This window comes from Geotrypetes seraphini, chromosome 2 (assembly GCF_902459505.1).
Source record: "Geotrypetes seraphini chromosome 2, aGeoSer1.1, whole genome shotgun sequence".
Classification (NCBI taxonomy): Eukaryota; Metazoa; Chordata; class Amphibia; order Gymnophiona; family Dermophiidae; genus Geotrypetes; species Geotrypetes seraphini.
The window spans coordinates 288,244,693-288,262,938 of record NC_047085.1 but is presented as its reverse complement, the minus strand read 5'-3'; the positions used below and the strand labels follow the sequence as shown (position 1 = coordinate 288,262,938).

Sequence of the window (18,246 nt, the reverse complement as noted above, 5' to 3'; positions counted from 1 at the left end):
GTCTTTTTGGGAACTAGAAAGTACCGGGAGTAAAAACCCTGACCTCGCTGATCTTGAGGAACTTCTTCGATGGCATTGAGAAGAAGGAGGGATTGAACCTCTTGAGCGAGAAGGAGGGACTGAGACTTGTTGGAAGCAGACTCTTTTGGCAGGCCTAACGCCGGGGGAGTCTGAAAATTGAGGGAGTAGCCTTGGGCTATGATCGAGAGCACCCACTGGTCGGTGGTGATTACCTCCCATCGAGAGTGAAAAATGGTTAATCGACCTCCTATGGGCTGTGGAAGAGGACAGGAGGGAGGGAGACTGGCAATGCCCAGGAGAAGGGAGTCAAAAGGGCTGAGTCGGCTTAGTCTGAGTGACAGGCTTTATGGTAGGCTGCTGTTGTTGACGTGCTTGTTGGTGCTGTTGCCGCTGCCTCCAAGGTTGTGGAGGTTGAGGCTGAACTGGCCGAGCAGAAAACCGCCTCTGATATGATGGCTACTGTCTAAATGGACGAGGAGGAGGAGGCTTCTTTTTATTTTTCAGCAAAGTATCCCACCTCGTCTCATGGGCAGAGAGCTTTTGAGTGGTGGTATCCATAGATTCTCCAAAGAGCTCATCACCCAGGCAGGGAGCATTGGCAAGGCGGTCCTGGTGGTTCACATCAAGGTCGGAGACTCGGAGCCATGCCAATCGTCTCATCGCTACAGACATAGCCGTGGCTCGGGATGTGAGTTCAAAAGTATCATAGATGGACCGGACCATGAACTTCCTGAGTTGTAGGAGACTGGAAGTGCATTGTTGGAATGCAGGAAGCTTACAGTCAGGAAGATACTTTTGAAAAGAAGAGACTTGCTGAATCAAATGTTTCAGGTAAAAAGAGAAGTGAAACGCATAATTACCTGAACGGTTGGCCAGCATTGCATTTTGGTAAAGTCCTTTACCAAATTTATCCATGGCCTTGCCCTCTCTGCCAGGAGGGACAGAGGCATATACACTAGAGCCTGCCGATTTTTTGAGGGTGGACTCCACCAGCAGAGATTCATGGGGCAGCTGGGGTTTGTCAAACCCTGGAATAGGAATCACCTTGTAAAGCGATTCCAGCTTCCTAGGGGCTCCTGGAACGGTGAGAGGAGTTTCTAAATTTTTGTAAAAAGTTTCCCTCAAGATGTCATGGAGGGGTAACTTTAAAAATTCTTTCGGAGGCTGGTCAAAATCCAAAGTATCAAGAAATGCTTTGGATTTTTTAGAGTCAGACTCTAGAGGGATGGAAAGGGTGTCCGACATCTCCTTAAGAAACTTGGTGAAGGACGAGTGCTCTGGCTTACCAGCAGGATCCTGCACCGATGTAACATCCTCCTCTGAGGAATAATCTGCCTCGGTACCGAGGGGGTCATCAGAATCATCCCACAAATCAGGGTCCTGTACCGATGACAGACGGCCCTGAGAAAGTGGGGTAGAAGGTTCGGTATGCTTGGTTTTGCGTACCGATTTACCAGACCTCATGGACACCATACCGGGTGACTGTACAGCAGTACGGGTGTCAGAGAACGGCACCGGCTCCGAAGTCGAGTAAGCAGTGCGTCGAAGAGACTTCGGTTCCGCCGAGAGAACAGGCATAGAAACAGATTTTTGCGGTGCCTACAACGTCGATGCCGACAAAACAGGCTGTTCGATGATCGGCACCGAATGCTCAGTAGGTACCGACACTGGAAGGCTCGGAGTCAGCAGAGCCGGGAGCAAGTGTTGTAACTGCTCCTTAAGCTGGACCTGAAGGATGGATGCTATTCTCTCATCCAGAGACGGTCCCGATGGCACCGGTACCGCTTTTTTCTTGCTCGGTACCTGCGGTGCAGCGCGACGCTCAGGCAAAGTCGATGCCGATGAAGAGGCAGTGACTTCAATAGGAGCGGAGTGTTTGCGAGGCCGGCGCGCAGTCTGCAGGACTTGGCTCACTGCTTGTTCGACTGGCGGGCTAAGGACAGTAGGGGATGGCTTCTTAGCCGGCTTACCTACAGGGTGCGACACCGAGGATGGATCTTGCGGTGTCGAAGTCACCGGTGCCGATTTGGAGGAAGATGACGGTGTCAATGCCGGGGGAACTTCCATGGCAGCACCGAAAAGAATTCGCTGTTGAATTTGGCGATTCTTTAGAGTTCTCTTTTGGAGAGAACTGCAGTGGGTGCACGTTTCTGCCCTATGGTCCGGACCCAGACACTGAAGGCACCACTTGTGCGGGTCAGAAAGGGAAATAGGACGTGCACACCGCTGACACTTCTTAAAACCCGGTGAAGGGGGCATGAAGGGAAAAATTGTCCGTCGGTGCCGTCACCCATCAGTCAAGAATATGCTGCCTGCTTGTCCTGGGATAAAAGAAGTTTTAAAGCTGTTATTTTGTCCTTAGAAGAATCCATCTTGTGCTTGGCCTGGTTTTCCCATGTTGGCCATATTGTTGAGCACAGCATTCCAGGGCATGTGGTTGGAGGGTACCCTCGGGGGTCTCTCAGGTGACTAAGCACACCTCCCTTCGCAATAAGGGTGTTGTGCTCAGACATTCAGGACCACCGTGTGAATATGGATCTCGGGAGACTCTTTCAGCAGCTTTAGGAGTCAAAGCTGCCTCGGTGGCATCCTTTGTCAAGCATGCTTGCTTGTCCAGACTGCGTACTCTGGAGAGTGAGACTGTAGAACTCCCTCATCAGCTTCTTTTGGCTGGAATAGATTATGTTGCTGATGCCCTGTATGACTGTATGTAGGTCCTAGGTAAGGTGTCAGTATATTCATAGTAACATAGTAGATGATGGCAGATAAAAACCCGAATAGTCATAAGAACATAAGACTTGCCTCTGTCGGGTCAGAACGGAGGTCCATCGTGCCCGGCAGTCCGCTCACGCGGCGGCCCCTCAGGTCCAGGACCTGATAGTGCTCCTACCCTAAAACTCACATACACTTTTCGATTTTGTCCTGTAGAGTAACCTTCTATCTATACCCTGCAATCCCCTTCGCTTCCAGGAAGTCATCCAGTCCCTTTTTAAAACCCAGTATTGTACTCTGTCCTATTACCTCCTTTGGAAGCGTGTTCCAGGTGTCCACCACCCTCTGAGTGAAGAAAAACTTCCTTGCATTCGTTTTGAATCCGTCCCCTCTCAGTTTTTCCGAGTGACCTCTTGTTTTTTGTTGTCCCTGCTAGTCTGAAGAATCTGTCCCTCTCCACCCTCTCTATGCCTCTCATGATTTTATATGTCTGTATCATGTCTCCTCTCACTCTCCGCTTTTCCAGGGTAAAGAGCCCCAGTTTGTCTAACCTTTTGGCATATGAAAGGTTCTCCATTCCTTTTATCCTAGTTGCTCTCCTCTGGACCCTCTCAAGTATCGCCATGTCTTTCTTAAGGTACTGTGACCAGTATTGGACACAGTATTCCAGATGTGGTCGCACCATTGCTCGATACAATGGCAGGATAACCTCCTTCGTTCTGGTAGTGATACCTTTTTTGATAATGCCCAGCATTCTGTTCGCTTTCTTAGAGGCCGCTGCACATTGCGCCGCTGGCTTCATTGTTGTATCCACCAAAACCCCCAGGTCTTTTTCTAGGGTGCCTTTCCCCATCACCCTCCCTCCCATCGTACAGCTGTACATGGGGTTCCCTTTCCCCATGTGCAAGACCTTGCATTTCTCCACATTGAAGCTCATCTGCCATCTTTTTGCCCACTCACACAGTTTGTTCAGGTCGCTCTGCAGTTCTTTGCATTCCTCAACAGTTTTGACCCTGTTGGAGAGTTTTGTATCGTCCGCGAACTTGATAACTTCGCACTTCGTGCCCGTTTCCAGATCGTTAATGAATATATTGAACGGCAGCGGTCCCAGCACTGATCCCTGCGGGACACCACTCGTGACCCCTTTCCAGTCAGAGTAGTGTCCTTTTACTACTACCCTCTGCTTCCTATCCTCCAGCCAATTTTGGATCCATCTGTGGACGTCCCCATCCACCCCGTGGTTCCACAGTTTTTTCAGCAGGCGCTCATGGGGTACCTTGTCGAAGGCTTTTTGGAAATCCAGATAAACTATGTCAATGGGGCTACCTTGGTCCAAATGTTTGCTTATCCCCTCAAAGAAATGTAGTAGATTTGTTTGGCACGATCGTCCTTTATAGAAACCGTGCTGGCTTGTTCTCATCAGTTTATTTTTTTCTATATGCTCATTGACACCTTCCCTGATCAGTGATTCGACCATCTTCCCGGAAACTGAGGTCAAGCTCACCGGTCTATAGTTCTCTGGGTCGCCTCTCGATCCTTTTTTGAAGATTGGTGTAACATTTGCTATCCTCCAATCTTCCGGGATTATTCCGGGATTATCCCATCCAGTCTGCCCAACCTGATTTCAATTTAAATTTTTTTCTTCTTAGCTATTTCTGGGCAAGAATCCAAAGCTCTACCCGGTACTGTGCTTGGGTTCCAACTGCTGAAGTCTCCATCAAAGCTCACTCCAGCTCATCTACGTACTCCCAGCCATTGAAGCCCTCCCCAGCAAATCCTCAATCAAAAGGCCATATATAGACACATACCATGCAAGTCTACCTAGTACTGGCCTTAGTTCTTCAAAATTTACTATTTTCTGATTCTAGATCATCTGTGTTCACCCCACGCTTCTTTGAACTCTGTCACCGTTTTCTTTTTCACCACCTCTCTCGGGAGCACATTCCAGGCATCCACCACCCTCTACAATTTATGCCTGCAGAATGCTCTGAATTAGACAGTGGGTCAGTGATTCCACCTCTAAGGCTACTTTTGCAAGGCTTCTCTTTAAAGGGCAATTGTTATTTGGCAAGGGCTTGGACGATCTCATGAATTCTGTAGTGGACTGTCGCCCTAAGATGCTACCTGACAACAGACCCAGAACCTCAAGAGGTTTGGGATGCTCTAATTTCATGGCTCCAGGCGTTCCTGCCCATATTCTTGTGCCATGTCTCGGAGATTGTCTCAGGGATACAAAAAGGCACAATGATGCCAGGCCAAGGGAGGCCTCTCTTTTGGTGTTCCTGCAGGCCTGGGACCGCATCTTGTCCAACCAGTGGGTTCTGGACATTATTCAGTCCAGCTGCAAGCTAGAATTTGTCCGGCCTCTGAAAGATTGGTTTGTGGATTCTTCTGCAGGTCGCCTGAAAAAAGCGGTCAAAGTGCAAGCCACTATAGAAAGATTGTTGGATATTCAGGCCTTAGAATTGGTGTTGCCTGAAGACTCAGGCTCAGGCAGATACTCCATATGCTTTATCACACCAAAGAAAGGCTCAAGACGATTGTAGACCAATTCTGGATCTTTTGCACGTCAGTGCAGTGCTCAAGATTCTGCACTTTCACATGGAGATAGTGTGGTCTGTCAAAGCAGTGGTGGCCCCGGGAGAGTTCCTTGCCTCTCTGGATCTTACGGAGGCGTACTTGCAAATTCCCATTTATTAGGCACACTGGAAATTCCTCCAGTTTCATGTTCTGGAAAATCATTTACAGTTCTCAGTTTTGGCCTGGCAACAGCACCTCATACCTTCACCAAGATGATTGTGGTCATGGCGGCTCACTTGAGGAAAATAGGGCTGCAGGTACACCCGTACTTGGACGATTGGCTGATCAGAGCCCCCTTGTTTGCCAAGGGTCGGCGCACAGTACATCAAATGGTCCAGGTCTTGGAAAGCCTGGGTTGTATTGTGAATTGCATCTGCAGAGGAAGGAGGAAGCTTCTGCCTTCTTGTCCTTCCTTCCTACGCCGCAGGAGCAGGAGTGATCGGCCCTGCCTGTGCTCTTTTCTGAGCTTTGCCTCCCTGCAGCTTACCCGAGAGCTGCCGAAGCCCGTGCAAGACCGTTCAAGACCGTGCAAGACCGTTTGGCCCCCTCACTGTCTAGCTCGACGCCCTCCCTCTCCTGGGCTCATCGAGGTCCACTGCGGGCCTCCAGACTTCACAGCTCTCCCTTGTCTAATCATCCCTTGTATAACTTCCCAACCCGGATACTGCCCGCTGACAAATTTGTATTACAGTCTATGCTCTTGTTTAGTGCTAAATTGTACTACTGCCAAAGGTTTCGCCTAGTATTCACTCTTCTGAGCCCCAGTTTCCCCCCAGCACATCCTCCGGCTACACACAAACCTCGGCTGTGCAAGTCCTCCCTGTTAATCATCTACTGTCCCAAGTCTCTCCGTCATAGGTTTCCATACGAATAGTGTCTAGCTGCTAATTGCCTTCACCGCTAAGGCCCCTCCTCTGATCTACCCCTAAAAAAAAAAAATAACACTACCCACCCCCCCTGCTGCAGACTCTCACGCACCAACCACCTAGTCCTAACTCCCGCCATGAATCCATCCTTCTGGCTCCTTCTCCTCCTACTCTGCTCACCTCTCTATACTTCCCTCTGTCTGAAACCTCCCTCTCCCAACCTACTTGACCCCGCAAACACCATTGATACCTGCCCTGGCCTCAGAATCCCCACTGATACACACCAGAAATCACCCTTTCAAGAAGTACCCCAGAAAAGTCAATCACGATTCACTAAAGCCCTTGCCCCCCCCCCGCCAACCTTCCCAACGCTGCCTCTGACTCTCTCACCCCAGTCCCAATACTTTATTGCAATGCCAGATCCGCATGCAACAAGACCCAAATCTTGAAGGACCTTCTCGACGATCTCGACCCTGGATTCCTGTGCATCACGGAATCATGGATCGCCAAAGATGATCTATTCACTCAAAACGAACTCCTCCCCCACGGCCACCAAGGCCTCTTCTCTCCCAGACCCAATCGAACAGGAGGTGGACTGGCACTCCTTTATAAATCTTTCTTTGATGTCCAGCTCCTCGAGAAGGGCACTCATGCCTCTCTAGAATATATGCTTGCCTCAGTAAACGATGAACTCCGCACTCACCCATTGGGCATCTTGTTACTATACCGCCCACCTACCCCTTGGAGCAACTCCTCCAATCTCGTCTTTGAGGCCATAACAAACGCCTTCCTCAAATTTCAAAGACTACTGATCGTTGGTGATATCAATCTCCACCTCGACGATACCACCAGCAAGGACACGATCGAATTTAACAACTTCCTTACCTCTCTAGGTTTCCCCCCACCTACCTCCTCTCCAACCCACGAAAAGGGGCACATACTAGACTTCACCAGTTTCCTTGATCTTCCCGCCTTCAAAACTTCAACCGACGACACTCGTTGAGAACAAGTCCCTTAGTCTGACCACTTCTTAGGGGCTACCTGTCTCCCTATTTTCATGTCACACCTCGAATCCCCATCCTGTTCCTCCCACTTCATAACCTTCTGCAAAAAAATTTTGAGCGATCTATTCTGGTCCAAATTCCTCAATCAACTCTCCTCCAATCCTAAGCCTACAGATTCTGAATCCAATTGGCGCAACTGGACCTCCCTCTCCGAATCCATCTACCACTCCCTTGCTCCAATATCCACTAAAACCATCTCCTACCCCCGAAAGGCCCCCTGGTACCTCCCACTTCACAGAGAACTGAAACAGAAATGTCGCGCTTTGGAGCGCAAATGGAAAAAATCCAAATCCCCTTCAGACAGACAAACCTGGAGAGTCAATATTAAACTTTATAATTCAGCACTAAAAAAAGCCAGGAAGAACTTCTTCGGAGACAAGATCTCCAGATCCAACAACCAGATCAGTGTGTTGTTTAACATTTGGCGCTCCTTAACTACAAAAAAAGACCCCACCTTGCTCCCCCCGTCTCTATCAGCCGATGTCCTAGCAAAATTCTTCAATGAAAAGGTTACCATCCTAAGATGATCCTTCCCACCTACAGTCTCCTACAACTCCCTGGCTTCTACTGGCCTCAACCCTACCCTACCTGTCTCCAATCCCATTCCAGCTGACAGATCCTGGACTGTTTTTGAGCCTGTTTCCGAATCGCAAATCTCCAAACTCTGCCTCAAACTAAAAACTTGCAAGTGTACCTTGGATCCTTTCCCTTCCTACCTATTTGAGAATATCTCTACACAGGCCATCACCTCCCTCACCAAACTTATAAACTCTGCCCTAACATCGGGCCTTTTCTCCTCCGAAATGGGACACATTGCTCTGACCCCCCTACTGAAAAAGACCGACCTTGACCCCTCCATACCATCCAATTACCATCCAATATCAAACATCCCTCTCCTAACTAAGATGTTAGAATCTACCATATCCACTCAACTCTCATCCTATCTAGAAAGATTCTCTATTCTCCTACCCCACCAATTCGGCTTCAGACCCAACTTCAGCACCGAATCCTTACTGGCCTCACTAATCTCTAAGGTGCAACAACTCCATTCTCACAACAAATTTGCTGTTCTTCTACAATTCGATCTTTCCACAGCTTTCAACGTCGTCCATGACATCCTAATTTTCCAACTCTCCGAAATAGGCATAAGTTCCACTGTCCTAGATTGGTTCTCAAAATTCCTACGCTCCCGCTCCTACACCGTTAACATAAACGGTACCTCATCCTCCCCCTGGAAGCTGATATGTGGAGTCCCGCAAGGCTCACCCCTCTCTCCTATCCTTTTCAACATCTACATGTCCTCTCTGAAACTCCTCCATCTATCCCCCCTAGAAACTCTCTACACCTATGCTGACAACATCCTTATCCTCCTCGAGACCGACTCGAACCTCTCTAACCTCGCTGAGAACATATCCGCATGTATAATGAACCTCCAATCCTGGGGCCAAACTGTACAAATGAAACTAAATGAGTCCAAAACAAAATTACTTTGGCTCGGCCCAATATTAGATAATTTACCCACCTCCATCCCACTGTCTTCCGGCCCCACTCTTTAGCTTGAGTTTTCAAGCAAAGTCCTGGGCATCATCATAGACTCTTCTCTTTCCTTCAATGACCACATCGACTCCTTGGTAAAAAAAATGCTTCTTTAGCCTCCACATGCTGAGGAAAGTGAGATCCTTCTTTCATCAATTTCACTTCGCCGTCATTGTTCAATCCACCATCCTCTCTAGAATGGATTATTGCAACTCCGTCTTTATAAGCCTAACTAAGAAAAACCTACATAGACTTCAGCTAATTCAGAATGCCGTGGCTAAGCTTATTTTTGCAAAAGGCAAATTCAACCATGTCTCTCCACTCCTGTCCAAGTTTCACTGGCTTCCAGTACCCTCCAGAGTCCGCTTCAAATGTGCCTGCTTAGCCTTCAAGATCCTTCACGGCATCCTCTCTCCCGTTATTCCACTCTTTTGGAATTCCTCAAACCCTAATTCCGCCAGATCCTCCCAAAAATTGAAACTATCTTTCCCTTCTACAAAAGGTATATCCTGCGCAGGAAAACTAGGAACATCCCTCCCCTTTAGAACCACAGAACTCTGGAATAACCTCACATCCCTGCTCAGAAATTCCAGCTCCCTCCAACTTTTCCACAAACACCTGAAAACTTGGCTCTTCTCAAAAATCTAATACCTCCCGCTCTCTTGTACCCTGGCCCCTCTCTACCCTCTTAGTTCCTTTCCTTTAACCCTTCATTGGAGTTCCTTTCTATCCTAACTCTGTAAACCGTGCCGAGCTCTACGCTTGCAGAGATGGCGTGGTATACAAACCTAAGGTTTAGTTTAGTTTATCTGGCTGAGTTTATCTTCTTGAGGCAAGCAGACAGAAACAGTGTTCTCATATTTCTTGTGTCCTGGACAAAGCAGCTCCATGGGGGACTATCTTCAGCAGCAGTAGTAGTAGTGAAATGGCTGCTAATCTCTCTAGAAGGGGGAGCATGAACCAGGCCTATTCCATGTATACTGCACAGACCACAATTCTATCTAGTGAACCCTGCTGTCTTTGCTTTGGGCTAGATCAGGGGTGGGCAGCCATGGTCTTTGAAGGCCATGACCCAGTCGGATTTTCAAGATTTCCACAAAAAATATGCACAAGATTGATTTGCATACAATGGAAGCAGTACATTCAAATCAATCTCATACATATTCATTGTAAAAATCTTGAAAAACCTGACTGGACTGTAGCCCTTGCTAAACCTCCACATATTGCAATTGCCCATTTTTCCTAAGTCCAGATCTGATGCAGGAAACTGGGAGGCAGTGTGGGAAAGAGGATGTACTAGAAGCCTTTTTCACTTTACTGCCTCCTTGTTGCTTTCCAAAGGCAGAGAGATAATGTGGTATACGTAGCTCTTTGTCTGACCCACCAAGAGTTGAAAGTTATCTGGTACAACCTAGTACTGAACCCATTGGTATGAGAACAGATTCCAGTAGAGTCATTTCTAAGGTGGAAGGGAGATTAGCCCAAAGGACTGCAGTCCAGATCATCCCCCAAACTTAGTTTATGCTTAATCTGGGCCTATAGCTTTCCTAGAAATGACCTTCTTATAGCTGCTGCACTTTTATGTACCACCTGCTAGAGACAGAGAAATACTGAGGAGCTGACAACAGCCCTAACCTCCTATTAGGGGAGATAAGCCAGCTATGCTCTTCCATTTTCAGTTTCCATCTACTGGCAGGGACATATTAAGCAGCAATAGGACCAGCCGCCACTACCGGGAACCCTTTGCCACGTTGCTTCTATTCCTTTCTCTCCTCTCTTCTACCTTCCAAAGTATTTAGATCAATGCTGTCTTGTTAAAATGTTTATTTTATTTTTATTTTTCCTCTAACTCTACTTTTCACTTCTCTATTACCCTCCAGGTACTTTAGTTAGATTGTGAGCCTTCGGGACAGTAAGGGAATTTTTCAAGTACCTTTCTTATTTCTAATCTTAATGTATATTTTCTGTAAACCGCTTAGAACCTAACGGATGTAGCGGTATATAAGAAATAAATTACATTACATTACATTACATATCCCACTCATCTGGGATGGTCTGGCATGGACAATGAGGAATGCAAAAACTACTTGCAGAAAGAAAAGACTAAGATGTGACAAACATTTTTAATTTTTTGCATTCTTCAATAAAAGAAAGTATTTTTCTACTAACAAAACTAGTAGTATCCATCATAAATAGGAAATGCACTTGGGACAGAGGCTGAGGATAATGGTAAGGGCTGATGGTGAAATGGTAAAGAAAAAAATGGGATGAGTAACCTGAGTGTGCATAGTTACCGTATATGATCCTATCTGTTCAAGCACATAAAATAGCCAAAAAATATGCAATCTACACTGAATGGTAATTACATCTATCTCAGGATTTTGAGCAAAGGAGACAAGACCAGCCAATATAAAATAATTTCAAAGCTTTGGTGTATTCTCCAAATTATTATTTTAGGAGGTGCAAAATTCCTTAGTATGAATTGCAGGTTGTAACCATCTAGCTAGACAGAATGATATTCTGTACGTGGCCCAACCTGTATAGAGAACATTGATAGAAATTCTTAGCACAGTGAATTGGGAAATGGTATGGAAGGATGATGGCCACATTATCGGCAGTGAAGTGGTTCAAGCTTGTACTACTTGCAGCCAATATACTTTTTACTGAAATTGTTTTAAGTGCAGTGAGATAGAGCTGTTTGGCCCATTTTGTCTACTACACCTAGAAACCCAAGGATATACAGTATTTTATGAGGCAGGATTAATTAGCAAAATGATGATATATATTAACTGTGTTATTTTGTTTTAACTAGTTGCTTGACTATGTCACAACAACCTTGCTGTTTTCTGACAAAAATGTGGACAGCAACCTGATAGCCTGGAATAGAGTTGTTTTACTTCATGGTAAATATCTCTTAATTAATATTTTATTGGAAAAAAAAAAACTCTGAATGATATGGACTTGGATTTTGCAATATGGAAAAGTGCTATAATTCTTACTATGTTATGTTATTATATAGCTCTTACTAGTTTTTTATCCTGTTACATTAACAGGTTCTAGAACAGATGTGTAGAGTTAGGCATTTCTTTCTTTTTTTTTTTTTTCTTTCTCTTTCTTTCTTTCTTTCTCTCTCTCTCCCTGCTCCCTTTCTTTTTGTCTGTCTTTCTGTTGCTCTCCCTGGCCTCCTGTCTGTGTGTTTTTCTTTCTTTCTCTCTCCCTGCCCCCTTTCTTTCTGTCTTTCTTTTTCTCCCTCCCTGCCCCCTTTCTTTCTGTCTTTCTTTCTTTCTCTTTCTCTCCCTGCCCCCTTTCTCTTCCTGGCCCCCTGTCTGTCTGTATTCTTTTTCTCGCTCTCCTTGCCCCCTTTCTTTCTTTCTCTCTTTCTCTTTCCCTGCCCCCTTTCTTTCTTTTTTTCTTTCTCTTTCTCTCTCCCTGGCTCCCTGTCTTTCTTTCTTTCTCTCTCCTTGCCCCCTTTCTTTCTCTGGCCCCCCTGTCTGTCTTTCTTTTTTTCCCCATGCCCCCTTTCTCTCTCCCTAGCCCCCTGTCTGTCTGTCTTTCTTTCTCTCTCTCTCCCTGGCCCCATTTCTTTCTTTCTCTCTCTCTACCTCCTTTCTTCCTGACCCCCTGTCTGTCTTTCTTCCTGTCTCTCTCCCTGCCCCCTTTTTCTGTCTGGCTCTCTCTCTCTCTCTCCCTGGCCCCCTGTCTTTCTTTCTTTCCTTCTTTTTCCCCCTGTCTTTCTTTCTTTCCTTCTTTTTCCCCCTGTCTTTCTTTCTTTCCTTCTTTTTCCCCGTGTCTTTCTTTCTGTCTCTTCCTCCTGTCCAGCAGCACCCCTTCCCTGCTCCCCCCTGTCCAGCAGAAGCCCTTTTCCATTACTTTTACCTCCCCCCTGTCCAGTAGTACTCCTTCTACCTTCCCTGCTCCCTGTCCAGCATCTGCTAGGCTGGGCAGCCTCAGGATTTTTACTAGGCCGGCCCGCCTTGCATTATCATAGTGGGCCGGCCTAGCAGATGCCCCGTGGCTGCTTGATGAAACTGCAGCTTCTGCCGCTGCTGGTCCAGGGGTGAGAAGAAGAGGCATCTCGGAAGCGGTAGCGTAGTCAGAAGGCAGAATTCAGCTGGAGTCGGAGATCGGGGCAGGAAATCAGCTGAGGCAGGCAGTGCGCATGCGCAGCACGGAGTCATGGATCACGGACACATGGAGTTTGAAGTGCGCTAAGGGTTTTATTATAGCGGATTACTTTCACAAAGCTTCCTAATCATTATCGTATTTCCCTATGTATAGACCGTGGCTTATACATGAATTTTACAAACATGAGTACTGGGTTCGGCTTGGGGCAGCCTTTCTAAAGACATCCCCCCATGTAAATCATCCTCCCTGTAAATCATTCCTCCCATCCCCGGTACCTTTTTAAATCATTCCCCCTGTACCTTTTTAAATCCTTACATACTTCCCTCGCTGGACAACTGCCTCCTACAATCTCACGGCCAGCGTTGCAAGGCAGGAGCGATCTTTTCGGCATCCAGCTTGGCCCCACGCCGTGAGAACTGATGGTAGCCATTCTGGAAGCAGCACGGGGCCAGGCTGGATGCCGAAAGTTTGCCCCTGTACTGCACCACTGGCTGCAGGATTGGAGGCTGCAGCCGGCATTCATCCAGCGAGGGAGTTATGCAAGGGAGATTTAAAAAGGTACCGGGGGGGTGGAGATGATTTTATAAAAGTTCAGCTACTGTTAGATAAGCTGCAGCTAGTAAAATGGGTTAGCTTATCTAGCAGTTTTAAAATGTAGCTCAGCATTTTCTGCGGCCTATACAATGGGGCAGCCTATCATGTGGGGTGGCCTATACATGGGGAAATACGGTAATCATACAAAATATGTGTATTATTTTAAAAAGTGCTCAGAGTTAAATCTGCACACAGGCTTATAGTGACATTTTGTGACACTTAAAACATAAAATGCTGTCATGCCCAATCCAATAATGCACAAAACTTCAAATTAATTAGCTCATCAATACTTAGTTACCACTACCAATATGTCCATTCACTATCCACACCGTGTTCCACAGAATGCCACACTAAATTATAGTGTGGTAGCGGTCCTCATGGGAACCTTTGTACGGTGTATTTTTCTAATAAATAAACCAATAATTTCATTTGGACATTCTGATGCTAAAAATCTCTAGTCATATCTATTTATAGTCATTTATAAAGTGCCAGTGCTCATGTTTGAATGTATAGTCTTAACTTCCTAATAAATATGCAAAAATGCCACTTAGCTTAGAACAGCTCTGCCTCAATCACCACCGACGTGTTTCACTCTTTCATCAGGGTCGGGGAAGGAGAATGCAGAACAGTTCAAAAACCTAGCATTAGCTAAATCTTTAAAGTATTCGCCAGAACTGTCCAAATGAAATTATTGGTTTATTTTTTAGAAAAATTACACCGTACAAAGGTTCCCATGAGGACCGCTACCACACTATAATTTAGTGTGGCATTTTGAGGAACACGGTGTGGATAGTGAATGGACATATTGGTGGTGGTAACTGAGTCATGCCCAATCAACATGCTAAAACAATTACAAACAGTCCAAAATACAGCTCTTAGACTGATTTACTCGCTGAAAAAATATGACCACATTACCACCACATTCCGAGATTCACACTGGCTCCCAGTACAAGCCCGCATACAATACAAATTCTACTGCACCCTATTCAAAGCCCTAAATGGAAACAGACCAAGCTATCTGAGCAATCGCCTAATTAGGAAAAATACATCCAGACCAAGGAGAACTCATGCACACTTTACCCACCCCCCTAATCAAAGGTATACAAAGCAAAAATATACGACGGACTATTAGCCACCAGAACAGCGAAACTAAACCGCCACCTCTCCAATCTGCTGACTATGACGCCCAATTACAAAACATTCAGGAAAGAACTTAAAACTTTTCTATTCAAGAAATTTGTCAAATGATCTAACTAAACCTGATCGACCCTCCACAGATTCCGACGCATACTACATTTATTAACCATGTATTCTCCCTGGAAATGACCAGGCCAACTCTTGTTGTAAACCGCCTAGAACTGAAAGGTATTGGCGGGATAGAAGATACCAATGTAATATAATGTAATGTTTTAGATGTAGAAATTCCTAAAAGCCTAAAAGATTTTCCACATATTACATTACATTAGTGATTTTTATTCCGCCATATTCTCTGTAAGACAGAGAGAGTAACTCACTTCTTCAACATAGGAAATAACAGTAGCAATGTTATGTTAATCAGGTTTTCTATTCCGCCTTTACCTATTCAGTTCAAGGTTGGATTACATTAGAAGAGGTTGAGTCAGTTACCAGGAAGTTACAAAGGACAGTTTGACATGGACGTTAAATGTGGTTGCTAGTATAGGTAGATCAGTATAACTATTAATATAATTAGGTTGTAGTTACAAATACATAGTTACAAGTACGTCATCGTTGACTCTTTGTTTTGTCCCTGGAGTTGCATTAGACAGTTTACGAATGGGCTTTTACAATTGCCATTTATTTATTTCGATTTCTATCCCGTCCTCCCAATAGTTCAGAACGGGTTACAAAAGGACCTTCACAGTGTAGGGAGAGGACATGAAGCTAAAGGCAGGGACTACAGAGGACAAAAGAACTAAAAAAGGATGAGAGGATACCGATAGAAGCATACAAGGGGATAATTTCCTAACCTTATAATTTCCTAACCATTCAGTTAATTCAGGGTTGGTTTCCTATCTTGGTAGAGAAATGCTTTTAAAAGTTTTTGGAACCTAAGATAGTGGTCACAAGATCATAGTGTAAGTAGTAGTTGGTACCAGCATTTTGCTAATTGATTTTGAATGGATAAGGTAATTTGCCTGTTAGATTTTATATTGTTGCATGCTGGAAATTTTAGGTAGAAAAGATTTCTGGTAGAATATCTGTTGGAGGCACACTCGAGTATTATAGTTAACTTTGTTAGGTAGGCGGGGGCATTTCCTCTCAGGATCTTAGACAGTGATACCTAGTTTAAACTTGATCCTCGTGGTTATGGGCAGCCAATGTAGTTTTTTACATCCCTTCCAGATTCTATATGCTAAGTGTTCGATCCCAACCCGCAATCCAGGAGTTGCAGAAATCCAGACATTTTTCTGAGCACATGCTTCACCCCTTTAGCCTGAGAGCTAGCAAACATATCCAGTTAAGTCAGTTGCAGTTGCTTCTTTTTTCTTGTTTGTTTGGTTTTTTTTGCTTAAAGTTCGCTTTCTCAGTGGTTTCAGTACCTTGAGACCCCTTCCCGGTGGTCCCCTGTCAAAGGTGCCGGACTGCTGCTTCACAGAGAAACTTTGGTGGATCTGTGGAGCCAGCCTGCTGTGTGCCACACCTTCTTAAACTCAGGGTCCCTTCCCCTGGGAATTTGCTTGCCCGCTGACCTTGTTACGGGTTTTAAGCACAGGTGCATCTGGAGCGAAACCCACTTGAGTTTCATGGAGCAGAGTGACTTTCCCGCCCCTGACCGTGTGGTGAGTATCTGTGGGGGCGGAGGTCATTGTCGGTGTCCAGCCAGCTGGCAGTCTGAAGATCTTCAACTCTGGTCATTTGGAGAAGTTTCTTAGGCAGAAAGTCCTTTTTCTCCATTCAGCTTCTGTTAAAATTGCTGACAGGCAAGGCACTGTAGAACTAACAATCCTCCATTATTTCCTATGGGAACTTCAGGGGTGACTTGTGGATTGTTTTAAAATTTGTTTTTCATTTTCCAAAGTAGGATTCAGGTCCTACACCTCCTCAGACCCCAAAATTGCTATTGTTTATGTTTGCTGTTTTTGGCATGAATTCGCTGGTGGCAGCCATCTTGGATTTTAAATGATCTTTTTTCCTAAGTTTACTTTCTGCGTCAAAACCCCTCGATTTGGTTAAAAATCATTTGGGATGGACTCCCCAGCCCCTAATCTTTTGAATGTGGACATTGATTGTGCCGGATCAGCAACTGGGTATCGTGCTGTCAATATTGTAGTTGGAGCACAATCTGTAGAAGACATTTTAAGTAACAGTATAAAATCCACAAAATATGATCTGATCAAAGAATCTTTTTCTAGTTAACATCTCTAACTTTTAAATATTTATTTATTTTATTTATTTAAAATTATTTATAACCTACCTATCCACAAATCTAGGTGAGTAACAGAGTAACATACACAATTGGCTAAAAACAAACACAAAATCACATTGCATACAAAATACAAAACAGAAAAATTTAAACATTCTTAAAACTGGAACCAAACAAACGTTCATACAGCAAAGTCTCCAACTATTTCTGAAATGCAAAAGTATATTAGTTTGGCGCAAAAGTAAAGGAAGAGCTTTCGAAAGCATTGTGCCCTGGATTGAGAACATTGACTTGTGATTACATATTAGTCACACCACCGCCAGTGAAGGAACTTCCAAACAATTTTTATCAGAGGACAGTAACTCACGGGAAGGACGATACCACTGTAACAAAGAGTGAACACTCATTGGACAGTTAAACTGAAGCACTTTGAAGATCAGAGAACTTTGAACTCAACCTGCATGTCAATTGACAACCAGTGAAGCTCACGAAGTATCGGAGTGATGTTATCATATTTAGATGCCTGAACAATAAGTTGAGCTGCAGCATTTTGTACTAGCTGCAATGACCGCAAGACACATTTGGGCAAACACAAATAAATGGAGTTACAATAGTCAAGTAAAGGGGTTATCAACAGTATGACAACAGTGTGAAAATTATCTCCAGAAAGATAATCACGCAACCTCCGTACCAAACGCAGCTTGAAAAAGACACCAGAGAGAGAGAGACAAATATGAGAGGGAACCAGTAAGGATTGCCAAGCAATCCGCTTATCCTTTTTCAGGACTAAGCTACCCATAATTAATTGAAAATAGTCTAAAATAGATAAAAATCATCAATTTCTTGGTCATTCCTATTTTCCAAATGTAAGTTTATGTCCTCTATCAAAATCTTGACTGTTATGGCAAAAATTCAGTTACTTTACTCTTTCCGTTGGTCTGAGGGATAGTAAATCAACAAAATCTGGGTTTCTGGTCTAGAAATATCTAAAGAAAAAGAACAATTTAAATCATAGAGAATATATGGTTGGGCAGACTGGATGGATCATTTGGGTCTTTATCTGCCATCATTTGCTATGTAAATCACTAAAGTCCCCTACAGAATACAAGTCATCTAAAGACTATCCAATACAAGAATGTGGCTTGCCGTTAGCTCAAACTTCCCTTGCTGTACTTAAATTCAACACACTCCTATGCATCCCTCAGGATCTCCTAACAGGGAGAAAAAGACTTCAGGTGCTCACTTGTGAGCACTTGAAGTCTTTTTCTTCCTGTTAGGAGATCCTAAGTGATGCATAGGAGTGTGTTGAATTTAAAACATAGTAAATGACAACAGATGGACCTGCATGGTCCATCAAGTCTGC

The 18,246-nt window shown here is 44.9% G+C and overlaps 1 protein-coding gene across 1 annotated transcript in view; it reads left to right on the top strand.

The window, feature by feature from the left end:
* The window catches only part of TRIP13 (thyroid hormone receptor interactor 13), a 178,499-nt gene that overhangs the window by 77,781 nt on the left and 82,472 nt on the right, over window positions 1-18,246 (top strand). The window contains exon 6 of the mRNA XM_033929795.1: window positions 11,592-11,682. Coding sequence (XP_033785686.1) covers window positions 11,592-11,682 — 91 coding nt within the window. The remainder of the gene's footprint in view (window positions 1-11,591; window positions 11,683-18,246) is intronic.